Source organism: Pseudophryne corroboree, chromosome 5, assembly GCF_028390025.1.
Source record: "Pseudophryne corroboree isolate aPseCor3 chromosome 5, aPseCor3.hap2, whole genome shotgun sequence".
Lineage (NCBI taxonomy): Eukaryota > Metazoa > Chordata > Amphibia > Anura > Myobatrachidae > Pseudophryne > Pseudophryne corroboree.
The window spans coordinates 376,906,115-376,921,310 of NC_086448.1; the positions used below are offsets into that span (position 1 = coordinate 376,906,115).

The 15,196-nt window shown below is 45.5% G+C and overlaps 1 protein-coding gene across 5 annotated transcripts in view; it reads right to left on the reverse strand.

Annotated features, from left to right (window-relative positions):
• TERT (telomerase reverse transcriptase) overlaps positions 1 to 15,196 on the reverse strand; it is a 331,772-nt gene that overhangs the window by 9,235 nt on the left and 307,341 nt on the right. For 4 of the 5 annotated variants that reach the window (XM_063922685.1, XM_063922684.1, XM_063922682.1 and 1 more), the window contains one exon: positions 8,840 to 10,553. In XM_063922685.1, the coding sequence (XP_063778755.1) occupies positions 10,450 to 10,553 (104 nt within the window). In that variant the 3' untranslated portion in view covers positions 8,840 to 10,449. Of the gene's footprint in view, positions 1 to 8,839; positions 10,554 to 15,196 lie in introns of those variants that run through there. The other variant, XR_010177723.1, reaches the window with a different exon arrangement.

Here is a 15,196-nt window from a genome sequence, read left to right on the forward strand (position 1 = left end):
GACGACTTTGCCCAATTTATGAGCCAACTGTTTCTCTGTAATCAGACTATTGGCCCTCATTCCGAGTTGATCGGTCGCAAGGCGAATTTAGCAGAGTTACACACGCTAAGCCGCCGCCTACTGGGAGTGTATCTTAGCATCTTAAAATTGCGACCGATGTATTCGCAATATTGCGATCACAAACTACTTAGCAGTTTTAGAGTAGCTCCAGACTTACTCTGCCTGTGCGATCAGTTCAGTGCTTGTCGTTCCTGGTTTGACGTCACAAACACACCCAGCGTTCGCCCAACCACTCCCCCGTTTCTCCGGCCACTCCTGCGTTTTTTCCGGAAACGGTAGCGTTTTCAGCCACACGCCCATAAAACGCCGTGTTTCCGCCCAGTAACACCCATTTCCTGTCAATCACATTACGATCGCCGGAGCGATGAAAAAGCCGTGAGTAAAAATACTTTCTTCATAGCAAAGATACTTGGCGCAGTCGCAGTGCGAATATTGCGCATGCGCACTAAGCGGAATTTCACTGCGATGCGATGAAAAATACCGAGCGAACGACTCGGAATGAGGGCCATTGTCTGTTGCAGACGACACTGAAGCAATTCCTGAGATTGTGCCAGGATTAATAAATCGTCAAGGTGGAAAAATCGTGGAAAAATCCTTATCCCCTGCTAATGGAGATAAGATGCCATTACCACCATAATTTTGGTGAATGCTCTGTGAGCTGTGGTCAGCTCAAATGGTAGGGTCTGAAAATGATGCTAGAGGATAGCAAACCTGAGATAGCACTGATGAGACTGTGCTATAGGAACATGTCGGTAAGCATCCTGGATATCCAGGGATACCATAAAATCCTCCAGATCCCTGGCCAAAATAATGGAATGTAAAGTCTCCATATGAAAACCGAGGTATCCAAATGTACTTGTTCAGCGTTTTGAAATTGAGTATGGGCCAGAACGACCCATTTGGCTTCTGGACTAAAAACAGGTTGGAATAACCCCTGTCCTTGTTGTGCAGGAGGAACTGGAATTATCACTCCTGACTGAAGCAACTTCTGAACTGCCTCTTGCAAAGCCCTGGCCTTCGCTTCCACTGAAGACGAGCTGGTACAAAACCTTTGATGAGGGTGTTTCTTGAAATCAAATGCATAACTGTGAGATACTGCTTCTTGCACCCAAGCATCTGTAGTAGACTGCTGCCAGATCTGTGCAAACTGAAGAAATCAGCCTCCCAGCCTGGGTTCCCCCAGGTGGAGACCCGCACCATCAGACTGATGGCTTATCTTCTGATTTGGAAGCCAGTCCTCCGGTAGCCCAATACTTTTTAGTCTTACCAGACTTGTTGGATTGTGACTGTTTGTCATCGCCCTTTCCTTTTGCTTTTCATTGATTCTGCAAGGGACAAAAAGCTGGAAATCTAGGCTTGAATTTGTGTGTGGAAGGAAACTTCACTTTCTTGGAGTCTTCTTCTGACTCCAAATTACTGTTTAATTCTTTACCCAAAAAGAATATCTCCAGTAAAAAAGGTTAAGACTCTAGAACCTTCCTGGATTCTGAGTCAGCTTTCCATGTACATAGCAAACCCACACTGCGAGCTGTTACTGGTGAAGGTGATGCCTGAGAGACAATGTAAACCACTAACATGTAATTCAACATTTGTGATTAGGGGTGTGAAGTCTGCGAACCGGAGGTGTGGCACAATCTTAAAAATTTGCATTGTCTGTACAGCCGGCTCCTCCCCCTTCACGCCCCTCATGCCTCAGTTTTGAAAATTTGACTGAGAGACGAGGACACGTATGAGAGCCTATGGCGAGGAACCGAACCGTGCAACATGCTAAACAGCATCCAAGAACATCTTTAACGAAAAGCAACGCTGTTTGTACGAACTGTATGAACAAGAACTATAAACACAGCAGGATTGACAGCACCGAGGCGGGCGTCCAGTGTCCCCTAGAGGATTCAGAGAAATGGATTTATCGGTAAGTACCAAAATCCTCTTTTCTCTTTCATCCACTAGGGGACACTGGAGTTCCACTTAGACATTAGGGGACGTCCCAAAGTTATCCCCCAGGGAGGGAGTGCTGTCTGTTGCCTGCAAAACCAAACGTCCGAAGTTAAAATCTTCAGACGCAAAGGTATCGAACTTATAAAATTTTGCGAACGTGTGGGCTGAGGACCCGTCGCCGCTCTGCAAAGTTGAGTAGTGGAAACCCCTCTGGCAGCCGCCCAGGAGGCACCCACTGATCTAGTGGTATGCGCACTTGTCCGCAATGGAACCTGTTTACCACTGGAAATATACGCTTGTCTAATGGCAAGTCTAATCCATCTAGACAGGGACTGCTTCGAAGCCGGCCAACCCTTCTTTGGCCCGTCATAAAGTACGAACAAATTATCTGACTTCCGAAAGGACGATGTAACTTGTACGTACACCCTTAAAGCTCGTACCACATCGAATGACATATCCCCATCTGCTAGACTGTGGAAAGATGGGACCACAATTGGTTGGTTTACATGAAAACCCGAAACAACCTTAGGAAGGAAATCTGCTCTTGTACGGAGCTCCGCCCGATCCTCATGAAAAATCAAAAAGGGACTTTTACACGACAAGGCTCCCAACTCGGAGACCCGTCTAGCCGACGCTAAGGCTAGCAACAACGTTACCTTCCAAGAAAGATATTTTAGTTCTGTCCGTAGTAACGGTTCAAACAAAGGTGATTTAAAAAAATCTAACACCAAATTCAGGTCCCAAGGTGCCGTGGGGGTACGAAAAGGGAGTTGTATCCTTAACACCCCTTGCAAAAAAGTTTGAACCTCTGGCAAGGATGCCAACCGTTGTTGAAAAAGAATGGAAAGAGTCGACACCTGAACCTTCAGAGATCCCAATCGCAAGCCTAATGTCAGGCCTGCTTGAAGGAACAGTAAAAGTCTGGATAAGTGGAAGGATTTCGAGTCCCATCCATGTTCCTGACACCAGTCTATATATTTCCTCCAAATTCTGTAGTAATGTCCCGCTGTAACCGGCTTTCTAGCCGCAATCATAGTAGGAATAGCCAATCTTGGTATTCCTCTGTTTCTCAAGATCCGGGTTGCAACAGCCACGCCGTCAAACGCAGTCTGTTCAGATCTGGGTGAAGAAACGGTCCTTGAGATAGTAGGTCCTCTCTTTGAGGTAACCTCCACGGGTCTTCTGACAGTAATCCCTGCAGGTCCGAGTACCAACTCCTGCGTGGCCAATCTGGTGCGATTAGAATCGCCCACACTCGTTCTCGTTTTAACCGTTTCAGTATCCTTGGTATGAGAGGGAAGGGTGGAAAGATGTATACCCTTTCGTAATCCCAAGGAAGTGTCAACGCATCTACTCCTTCTGCTGCCGCATCCCTTGTCCTGGATACATATCTGGACAGCTGGTGGTTCTGCCTCGATGCCATGAGGTCGATTTAAGGGAGACCCCATCTCCTCACTACCATCTTGAAAATCCGCGGATGAAGACACCACTCTCCCGGATGCATGTCTTGTCGACTGAGATAATCTGCCTCCCAGTTTTCTACCCCTGGAATGAATATTGCCGAGAGTATGATGATTTGCCTTTCCGCCCATAACAGGATCTTTGTTGATTCTTTCAACGCCATCTTGCTCTTCGTTCCCCCTTGACGGTTTATGAAAGCCGTCGTCGTGACATTGTCCGACTGTATCCGTACATACTGACCTATGACCAGGTCTTCGGCCAATAGAAGTGCGTTGTAAACAGCTCTTAGTTCCAGAATGTTTATGGGTAATCTGCTCTCTTGAGGCGTCCACCTTCCCTGGAATTGATGGTCTTCCAGGACGGCACCCCAACCTCTGAGACTGGCGTCCGTTGTCAGAATCCTCCAGTCCCAAATGCCGAATCTCTTTGCTGCGAGATTCTTGTGCATCAACCACCATGTGAGGGAGATACGTACTTGTGGTTGACGTCTGATTCTCTGATGAAGTAGCCAATGCGAACCTGCTCCTTGAGCAATGAGGTTCATCTGAAAGGGTCGGGAATTAAATCTTCCGTACTGGAGAGCTTCGAACGACGCTACTATCTTTCCTAAAAGTTGTACACAGAGATGGAGAGACACAGTCGGTGTCCCTAGTACCTGAGTCACCAACTTCTGTATGTCCTGAATCCTGGACTCTGGCAGAAAAATTCTCAATTTCACCGTGTCCAATATAAGACCTAGGAACTGAATCCTTTGCGTTGGAATGAGGTTGGATTTCTTGAAATTCACTATCCATCCGTGTTGAATCAGAAATTGGTGAGATGTGTGAGCATCCTTTATCAGCTTCTCCTGAGAAGAGGCTTTGATGAGGAGATCGTCTAGGTAAGGTATTATAGTGACTCCTCTTAATCTCAATTCTGCCACCATTACCGCCATGATCTTAGTGAAGATCCGTGGGGCTGAAGATAGACCGAACGGTAGAGCTCTGAATTGATATTGATCTTTCACCAATGCAAACCGTAGGTAAGCTTGGTGTGAGGGACCAAATTGGGATATGCAGGTACGCATCTTTTATGTCCATGGATATCATGAACTCCTTGTGTTCTAGATCTGCAATGACTGATTGTATTGATTCCATCTTGAATCTGTAAATTCTTAGAAATTAGTTTAAGACATTTAAATTTAGAATCGGTCTGACCGTTCCGTCCGGCTTTGGCACGACAAAAAGACTGGAATAAAATCCCGTTCCTCTTTGAGGGGTAGGAACTGGAACAATGACCTCAGACTGTAGCAATTTTTGAATTGCCGAAAGTAAAGCTCTTGCTTTGATAGGGCACCGAGGTAACCCTGTTGTAAAAAATTGACTGTGAGGTCTCTCTTGAAAATCCATCTTGTACCCTTGAGAGATTATATTGTATCCAATTCTCTGGAGAGGTGTTGGCCCATGTGTCCTGAAACCTCTCCAGTCGTGCGCCCACCAGGGGAGACCCTAGGTGAGCTGGGAGACCGTCATGCCACTGTTTTTTCAGCAGGTTTATCCTGCTTTCTGGTCGTTGCCTGTGAGCGGCCTCTACCTCTGCCCCCACGTGCCGGTCCACCAAAACCTCTTCCTCGGTCTCGAAAGGACTGAGATCTGAAAGAATTAAACGTTGGTCCCGAATAACCTCTCTTCACCTGTGGAGTGGTTCGTGTATAAGGAGTATGCAGGAAAGTGGACTTCCCAGCTGTAGCTTGGGAAATCCACTTGTCCAATTCTGGACCGAACAGCGTGTCACCCGTAAAGGGAATAGCTTCCACTGCCTCTTTAGTGTCAGAATCTCCTTGCCATTCTCTAAGCCATAAAATTCTCATTGCTGATATGGCCGATGCGGAGATGCGCGATGCAATTCTAGTGGCATCCTTAGATGTCTGACATAAATATGAAGCTGATTCTCGAATGTGTTCCGCCAGATAAGTAATCTCTTCCAAGCTATCTTCCTCTTCAATAGCTTGTATAATACGGCTGACCCATGCTCCCATGGCCTTTTTCACCCAAGCACAGATGAGTGTAGGTCTCTGTGCTGCACCTGCTGCTACAAAAATCGACTTTAAATCTGTGTCAACTTTACGATCTGAAACATCCTTTAAAGTCGTTACATTAGGTATTGGTAAATAGTCTTTTTTGACAACCTACCTAGGGAAGCATCCACTACCGGTGGATTTTCCCATTTATCCATTTCCCCCTTAGGTAAAGGATACGTTACCTGAAACCTTTTTGGGAATTGGACGCGTTTATCAGGTTGTTTCCAGGCCTCCTCCATTTGATTTTGGAGGGACTTAGGAATGGGAAACACTGCTGAACGTGGTTTCTGGGATTCGAATAAGTCGAATTCCTCAGGCTCTTTATCCTTAACTGCCTCAATTAAAGAATCAATACCTGAGATCGCTGAATCCTCTTCTGTGGAATCAGCATCCAGGTTAGGTTCAATTAACTCACCTTATCCATAAGGAGACCCTCCTCTTCCTCCGTTACCTGAACCAGAGGAAGGGGTCTTTTAACTGCCTTGCGCACAATTGTGTCTGGTTGTGCGGGTGGCGTTAATCTGATGGGAAATCCCTCCATTGTCATTGAGAACCCCGCAGCCCACTCTGATTGTTGCTTGCGTGATTCCGCCATCCTATTACATTTCGTACACACGTAATGAGCTTTTGATGTCTTAGTTTCTGCCTTAGACATGATTAGCCCTTTAGTTGACAATGAAACAATGCTTTCACCCTTTATTCAGGACAGAAAGCTTGTAATATATATGACGGGAGTGAAGTGTTTGGAAACGGCTGTAATTAAAAAAAAAAAATTGTTTTGTTTAAGATATGCAAAAAAACAAAAACAACAAAAAAAAATAATCAAAATCTAAAGCACCAGCCGGTTAGCAGCCCTTACAAGCCCAGCTGTCAATCAGCTACGATGATAGGGTTTGTCCACGTACTCCCAGAATTTTCCTCAGGATCTTTGATTAGAAGTCCCTTGAAAATATAAGTAATAATGGAGTTATTATTTTCAGGAGATCCTCAAATCATGTTATTTAACATTTCCCCCAGCAGGGGGAGCCTAACTGAACTCCTTAGATAAGGCCTAAGAGGGGCAGGGCTGTTCCCTGTCACTCAGATATGGCGCCAGTGCTTTAAAATGGGCGCCTTAATAATGTAATATATATAAAATGACTGCGCCCTTAAAGCTATGTGTTGACCCCCTTCTATCTGAAAATTAGCGCTGAATCCACTGTGTTCTCTCCGGCTCCCTGTCTACCAGAGCCGTAGTGTCTACTCCCGCGCTGTTTGTATGTGACGCGGGACTCGGGCACGCTGTAAAAGCCAGGTCTCCCAGCAGCGCGACCCGACTTCTCCCTCAGCGGCTCTTGTCTCTTTTTTCACCGCCTGAATGCCCGTAGCGCAAGCGGGACCCGGGCGTGCTGTAACATCTTACCGTGCGACCCGGCTCTCCCCGCCGCGCGGGCATCAAGCGGCTCAGCTTTCCCCCTTGTGTAACTGCATGCGGGACCCGGGTGCGCCAAATAAGAGACCTGCTGTAAACAGCGCGATGTGGGTACTCTCTGTCAGCGGCGCCATATAAGCTGCATTCCACTGGTGCTTCTAATTTAAAACAGCCATCCAGTGTGAAAAATAAGCTTTCTGGGGTTACTGCTATTACTGGTCCTTTTACAACCAGTACTCACTGTTAGTAGTTAGAAGAGGATCTCCTGAAGAGAGATGCAGATCCCTTCAGTAGGGATCTTTGTCTCTCAGTTAAACATAAGCTTTGTCCCCCTTTTCTTAGGTTGACGCAGCCTGTTGTAGAAAGTTTTTCCTCAGGAATTGAATTCCAGTCAGGAGCTCTCTGCTCCTATGTGCTTCACCTCTAGCACAATTTTCAAAACTGAGGCATGAGGGGCGTGAAGGGGGAGGAGCCGGCTGTGCAGACAATGCAAATTTTTAAGATTGTGCCACACCTCCGGTTCGCAGACTTCACACCCCTAATGTCTAAGTGGAACTCCAGTGTCCCCTAGTGGATGAAAGAGAAAAAATAGTAAGACTATAAAAATAAAATAAAAAAGCTTATGGCTGCTAAAAAAACAGCAGTCCTCTTGACCATGGTCCAGCTCCTGCCGCACCAAACAAAAAACTGATTTGCCTGAGCCAGGAGGCGGGGATATATGAACGGGCCCATTGCATGCTGGGAAGCCGAAAGCTTTGACTGATTGGTGCAAATCTGCTGTCGCGCCGTCATATCACAATGTTATCCTGTGGCTAACCTGTGGACCCTGCCCGAGAAACATTTGACAATACTGCCCATTCAGGGTGTGTCTGAATGCCTACCACACTCCAAGAGGGGTTCTTTAAGCATCTATTGTGGAAATCCATTTTTGAGGAAGCGAATTGTGGAAGTGAGCCAAGGAATTCTGTAGTAGGGGAATTGTCTAGTGGAAGTGAAGGCAAGGACATAGTTGTATACAGGTATATAAACTAAGGTGCGGGTGGAGATGTTAGCCATAGCAACCAATCAGATTCTACTTTTTATTTATTTAGCACCTACTAGAAGAATAGCTAAAATCTGATTGGTTGCTATGGGCGACAACTCCACTTTTATAAACCTGCACCTTAGTAAATATACCCCCTAGTGTTCATTCTAGCACCCTGCACCTGTTACAACCTGTGCAGTTCCTCTTTCCTGCCTAGGGGTCGCTCTCTGCTCTGGTATTTCTAACACACTGTAGTCTGTATCTCAATGCTGAGATACAGACCAGAGTGTGCTAGAAGCACCAGAACAGAAAGCGACACCCCAGACAGGAAAGAGGAACTGCACAGTTTGTGACAAAAGCAGGGTGCTAGAACTATAGTTGACTACCATTCCAAAAAGTGCATAGTTCCGAAATATTGGGCATCCTGGGATACAAGACAACATCCCAGATCCCCCCGCTGTGTCTCCCGAACCTCTGGCTTGTGTGTAAGTGTGTGTGGACAAGAAGAATGAGGATCTTTGTGACTCAAGTGTGCAAGCACTACAAGTATTTTTTTAATTGTTCTTAAATGTACTTTTTACTTCGTAGTAATTTATTAGAAATATAAAATGTATTTTTAAAGTTTGATTGAGATGTAAAACTCTTACAGTACAATAAATAATCTTCCCTACAGTCCTGCTACACTGATCAACCTCTGGTGAAGTGACACCCAGGCACAAACCCCTCTTAGCAGTGTACTGCACACATACTATAGGTTCCACCTGACGATGTTGGGAACGTCCATGGGTGTCTCTAGAAATGCTGGATAGAGTGGAGCATGCCCTCTTTGACAAAGTAATTACATGAATAATTTCTCTGAAATGAGATTTCAAATGTAGACTAAGCATGCAATTAAATGATTAAGTTTATTTGTACAACAGATTAAACCATGAGGTACAAAGAGTGACACAGGATTTATATGCACAAGCATAGAACAAGGTAGTATAAATACTTACGGTTACATGAGATAAAAAAAAGAGTACCAAAATTTAAAACAATAGAACACAAGATACTTGACATAAATGTGTTGTTGGGTTTTACAGTTTTAAAAGGAAACGGCATAATAAAAATGATGGTAGTAAAAGGACTTTAAAGAACGTAGGACCACAATACCAAGCGAACAATAAGAAAACAAAATTCTACCCAAAATGATCAGTGAGGGAGAAAGGATATGAGCAGTCAGGACAGACCAAGCACCAATTACATTAGAGATTAGTGGGCAGTTTATGTGCGCCTGGAAGTGGGAGTTCATATACTGAAACCAAGGCCCCCAGGCCTTATGAAATTTGAGCACTGTACCATTCTGAATAATAGTAATATATTCCATGGAAGCAACAAACCCCAACCGATGAATCAGAGCAATTCTGGTTGGAGGAGCAGAACTTTTCCAATTTCTCGCTATTAATGTTTTTGCAGCATTGCAGATATGCATCAACAGCCTGTCACAGGATTTAGATATGTGCTGGACCGGGCAGCTGAGGAGAGCCACTGCCGGGTTCATGGGATTGTGACAATTCTGTTACAGATGTGAGTTGGGTGGCCAATCCCGAGCCATTTTTTCAATCCCAGGTATCGGGATTGAAAAATGATCAATCCTGGGATTCCCGGGATTGGTTTCTTTTCAATGTGTGTGTGTCCCCTGGTCCTGCCCAACCCACATAACTGACCTTAATCTTACTGAGCGGAGGTGAGATGCGGGGCAGTGCAGGCGGTCAGGCCTGGCGGGCAGCTGGCTGCACAGTGTGACCTCTGACTTCACGTCACACTGTGCAGTGTGCACAGCCGGGAGCAGGGGGAGCCAGGCAGCGTCTGAGCCTCCTGAGGACACTCTACGCAGCATTAAAAAAAAGTAAGGTGGCGCCCAATCCCGAAATCCCCGGGATTGGAAACTCCAATCCCGGGACTCAATCCTGGCCAATTTTAGGCCGGGATTGACTACCATAGATGTGAACAGAGACCAGGTAACAGTCCAGAATTGCTGAATAACAGGGCAGGACCACCAGATGTGGTAGAAAATACCAATCTACTGGCAATGTCTCTAACTAGCAATGAAATTATGTTTATTCCAAAAGTGGTAATTAGCCTACCTCATGTTAATTAAGGTGGCCTTTATATACCAACCTCTACACTCAGCAGCTAGAGGTGCTCTAGATTTCTTGTCAATGCAGGCTCTGCCCTTTCTGCATGATGATCAAGTAGGAGTACAAGGAGGGGTGTATGAGATGTTGGTATTAGAAGTAATTGTGCCTTAAGAGTCCCTGGGCAGCAAGTGTAGTGTTAGTTGCCAAGAAGGACTGGTCATCTGGTTTTGTAAGGACTTCTGTTGTCTATAATAGGTGACCGATGACTGCATATTAATTATTAAAATTTATACTGTAAATGCAAAAATTATACCTCAAAATCTGTTATTCTTGCTCAAATTTCCATATCTATAGAATTACTGTATGCAAATCCATATTAGTCCATTATTGTTGAAAAGTCTTTATGAAGAGATGCATCTGCTACTGCTTTTAGCAGGGTAATGGTGTCTTCTGGCAGGCTTCTAGAGAGTTGTATTTTGCCTACAACAAAAAAGAAATGTGCATATTATGCATTAAAATTACTACCACTAATAAAATCTATGCATGCACACACTGTATGTCACATGCTGGAATATATGCAGGAGAGTACGCGCCTAGAAAAACACTGCATGAGTACAGACAATGCAGTAAGTACCACGGCAGAGTAGCAATGGATAAAGAAAACAATCACCCCTAACCGAGCACTGACTAGCCGTCATCTTAGTTCAATTTTAATGTTTCAGGCCAAATGGTTGTCTGCGGCCCACACTAATAAAGGAGTTGAGATCCTGCACATCTGCTCCAGTTATGGGCTGCATCCTCCGCCTTCTTTGTGGATGCCAGACTCACAGTCTTGCAGTATGGCCACACAGTTACTGGGTAAAACAGTGCCAATCCCAGTAGCATGATGATCTAAGGTAGTGATGGGGAACCTTTGGCACTCCAGCTGTTGTTGAACTACACATCCAGCATGCCCTGCTACAGTTTTAGTATGGCCAAATAGAAAAACTGTAGCAGGGCATGCTGGGATGTGCAGTTCAACAACAGCTGCAGTGCCAAAGGTTCCCCATCACTGATCTAAGGGATGGTGCTGGCCATTTACCACTCAAAGGGTGTAATTCAGAGTTGATCGCAGCAGCAAATTTGTTAGCAGTTGGGCAAAACCATGTGCACTGCAGGTGTGGCAGATATAACATTTGCAGAGAGTTAGATTTGGGTGGGTTATTTTATTTCTCTGCAGGGTAAATACTGGCTGCTTTATTTTTACACTGCAATTTAGATTTCAGTTTGAACACACCCCACCCAAATCTAACTCTCTCTGCACGTTACATCTGCCCCCCCCCCCCCCCCCCCCCCTGCAGTGCACATGGTTTTGCCCAACTGCTAACAAAATTGCTGTTACGATCAGGTCTGAATTAGGCCCATTGTGTTTTCCTTTGGAATCTCTCAGAGGGCATTATTATATTGTTGGCAAGTGTGATCTACGCTGATATTGCTAATTCGGCCTTCTATTACTGCAAAAGTGACCCAAAATAATGTGCATATAGACCCAATTGAAAATGGGGGTCATTCCGAGTTGATCGCACGTAGCAACTTTTTGCTGTTCCTGCGATCAACCTGACGCCGCCTATGGGGAGTGTCATTTTAGCATAGCAGGGCTGCGCATGCTTGTGCAGCCCTGCTATGCTAAAAAAGTTTCCAGTAAAACAAGACCAGGGCTGCAGTAACTCACCCAGTGCGGCGGATCCAGCGATGAAGGTCCTGGTCCTGACGTCAGACATCCGCCCTCCAAACGCCTCAACGCGCCTGCGTTGGACTCACCATGCCTGAAAAATGGTGAGTATCCACCCCGGAACGCCTCCCGCCTGTCCATCTTCTTGTGATCGCCGCTGCGATCACATTTTTTCGCTGGCAGCGGCGTTGCCCGGCGACGATCGCCACCAGGCAACGACGCGCGTGTGCAATGCGTCTGCCGTGCAAGCGCATTTCCGATCCATTCGCACTGCAGCGAAGAACCGCTGCGTGCGAATGGGTCAGAATGACCCCCAATATCTGAATTACTTTCGGCATGCCCAATCACTGCTGTAACCCTCTGCATGCAGTTATTTGCCAGTTAAGCTGAGTACACATTAGACGGCCAGCAAATGCTGCAATGTAGTCAATGATTTCCCTTGAACTCCTGGACAAACGATATGGGGCCTAATTCAGAGTTGATCGCAGCAGCAAATTTGTTAGCAGTTGGGCAAACCATCGGGGTCATTCCGAGTTGATCGCTCGTTGCTGATTTTCGCAACGGAGCGTATAAGGCAAAAATGCGCATGCGCATGGTACGCAGTTCGCATGCGCTAACTATTTTAGCACAAAACTTAGTAGATTTACTCACATCCGAACAAAGAATTTTCATCGTTGAAGTGATCGGAGTGTGATTGACAGGAAGTGGGTGTTTCTGGGCGAAAACTGGCCGTTTTCTGGGAGTGTGCGGAAAAACGCAGGCGTGCCAGGATAAAACGCGGGAGTGTCTGGAGAAACGGAGGAGTGGCTGGCCGAACGCAGGGCTTGCTTGTGACGTCAAACCAGGAACGAAACGGCCTGAACTGATCACAATCTGTGAGTAGGTCTGGAGCTACTCAGAAACTGCTAAGAATTTTCTATTTGCAATTCTGCTAATCTTTCGTTTGCTATTCTGCTAAGATAAGATACACACCCAGAGGGCAGTGGCCTAGCGTGTGCAATGCTGCTAAAATCTGCTAGCAAACGAACAACTCGGAATGACCCCCCATGTGCACTGCAGGGGTGGCAGATATAACATGTGCAGAGAGAGTTAGATTTGGGTGTGGTGTCTTCAATCTGCAATCTAAATTGCAGTATAAAAATAAAGCAGCCAGTATTTACCCTGCACAGAAACAAAATAACCCACCCAAATCTAACTCTCTCTGCACATGTTATATCTGCCCCCCCCTGCAGTGCACATGGTTTTGCCCAACTGCTAACAAATTTGCTGCTGCGATCAACTCTGAATTAGGCCCAAAGTACTGAAAGGTTTCCACACTCTAAAGGTGAATGGCTGGAACAATATGCTGATTAAAGTGAAGGACGGGGACACAAATCATGGACAGCATACCAAAAGACTATATGGGAGGTAAGACATTTTAATTGGATAATCCACAAAGATGTGGGTTCTGATTTTGGGGGTCATTCCGAGTTGATCGCTCGCTAGCTATGTTTTGCAGTACTGCGATCAGGTCAAAACTCGGCAAAACTGCGCATGCGAGAATTTAACGAAGAATCCATTTGCACAGCCGATCGCAAGGTGATTGACAGAAAGAGGGCATTTATGGGTGGCAACTGACCATTTTCTGGGAGTGTTTGGAAAAACGCAGGTGTGTCCAAGCATTTGTAGGGCGGGTGTCGGACGTCAATTCCGGGACCAAAAAGACTGAAGTGATCGCAGCCGCTGAGTAAGTCCAGAGTTACTCAGAAACTGCAAAAAAACTTTTTTGTACCGCTCGGCTGCAAAAGCGTTCACACACTTGCAAAGCGATAATACACTCCCCCATAGTCGGCGACTATCTGATCGTTGCGCTGCAAAAAATAGCTAGCGAGCGATGAACTCTGAATGACCCCCTTTGTACTACTACAAGATTCATGGGGCTATGCTAGGCTACTACTCCCTTAAAGAAATATCTAGATATACTGTCAATTGTAAAATTGAAGAGTATGAACAATCTGTAACTACGAATAAAAACAAAAAACTGTCAAGAGACAATTTAGACTACAAGCAGGGTCAAGTGAGGTCCTTCAATAAAAGACATAGGATCAAGTCTGAGAGATCCAGATCACAAAATAGGTATAAAACTACTAACCAACAACATTCATCTAGAGGTTTGTCCATAGAGACAGAGCACCAGCTGTGTATAAACCGGCACAACATACTGAACATAGAAATAAAGACAATTCACAAAGGTCTTTACATACATCAACAAATAAATAAATAAATAAATAAATAAATAGGAAAAGTCCTAGTAGAACATTTAAAACTAACACACAAGGAGCTAGACCTAAAATACAACCCATCATTACAAATTTATCCACAGATACATCATCATCTTCTTTTTTAGACAGGGTCTTTACCCAATTTGGAGAAACAGGAACAAATATCAGGTATTACAAAAAAAATCCCCCAAAAGAAAAGAACTAGATTCAGAAGAGGAAGAGCAGGAAAAAGGAAATCAGTCCAAAAGCGCAAGAAACATAAGAAATAATAGGATTTTAAATACCTACCGGTAAATACTTTTCTCATAGTCCATAAGGGATATTGGGGACACATTAGTATGATGGGGTATAGACAGGGTCCAAAGGAGCCAGTGCACTTTAAATTTCTTCAACTGCGTGTCCTGGCTGCTCCCCTCTATGCCCCCTATCACAGGCAGTTATAGGTAACAGTGCCAGAAGGAGAATGACATACTTGAGAGAAGGAACATAACAGTAGTAAGTGTGGTGAGATTTACACACCAGCACATCATAACATGACTGGGCCAGCAACAGCTAGCAACATAAACAGCAACAGCTGAACAGGTAACACATAACAGAGAATCTGCAAAAAGTCACCGCACAGAGGCGGGCACCCAATATCCCTTATGGGCAGGTATTTAAAATCCTATTTTGTCTAGCATCCTTTAGGGATATTGGGGACACATTAGTACGATGGGGATGTCCCAAAGCTTCCAGAACGGGCGGAGACATCTGCAGCACCACCTGCCCAAACTGGGTATCCTCTTTGGACATGGTAACAAACTTGTAGAACTTCACAAAGGTGTTCTTCCCCGACCAGGTAGCTGCTTGGCACAGTTGCAGGGCCGAGACACCACGGGCAGCCACCCAGGAAGTCCCCACCGATCTTGTAGAGTTGGCCTTCAGAGACTGTGGAACAGGTAAGGCTGCCGACACATAGGCCTGATGGATAATAAGCCGAAGCCAATGAGCAATGGACTGCTTCGAAGCAGGGCAACCCTTTTTCTGTGCATCATAGAGCACGAACAAGGAATCCGTCTTTCTCATCCGAGCCGTCCTCTTGACATAGATCTTCAAGACTCGCACCGCATCCAATGCCTCCGGAGGAACAGAAGTGCCAGAACTGGACGGGA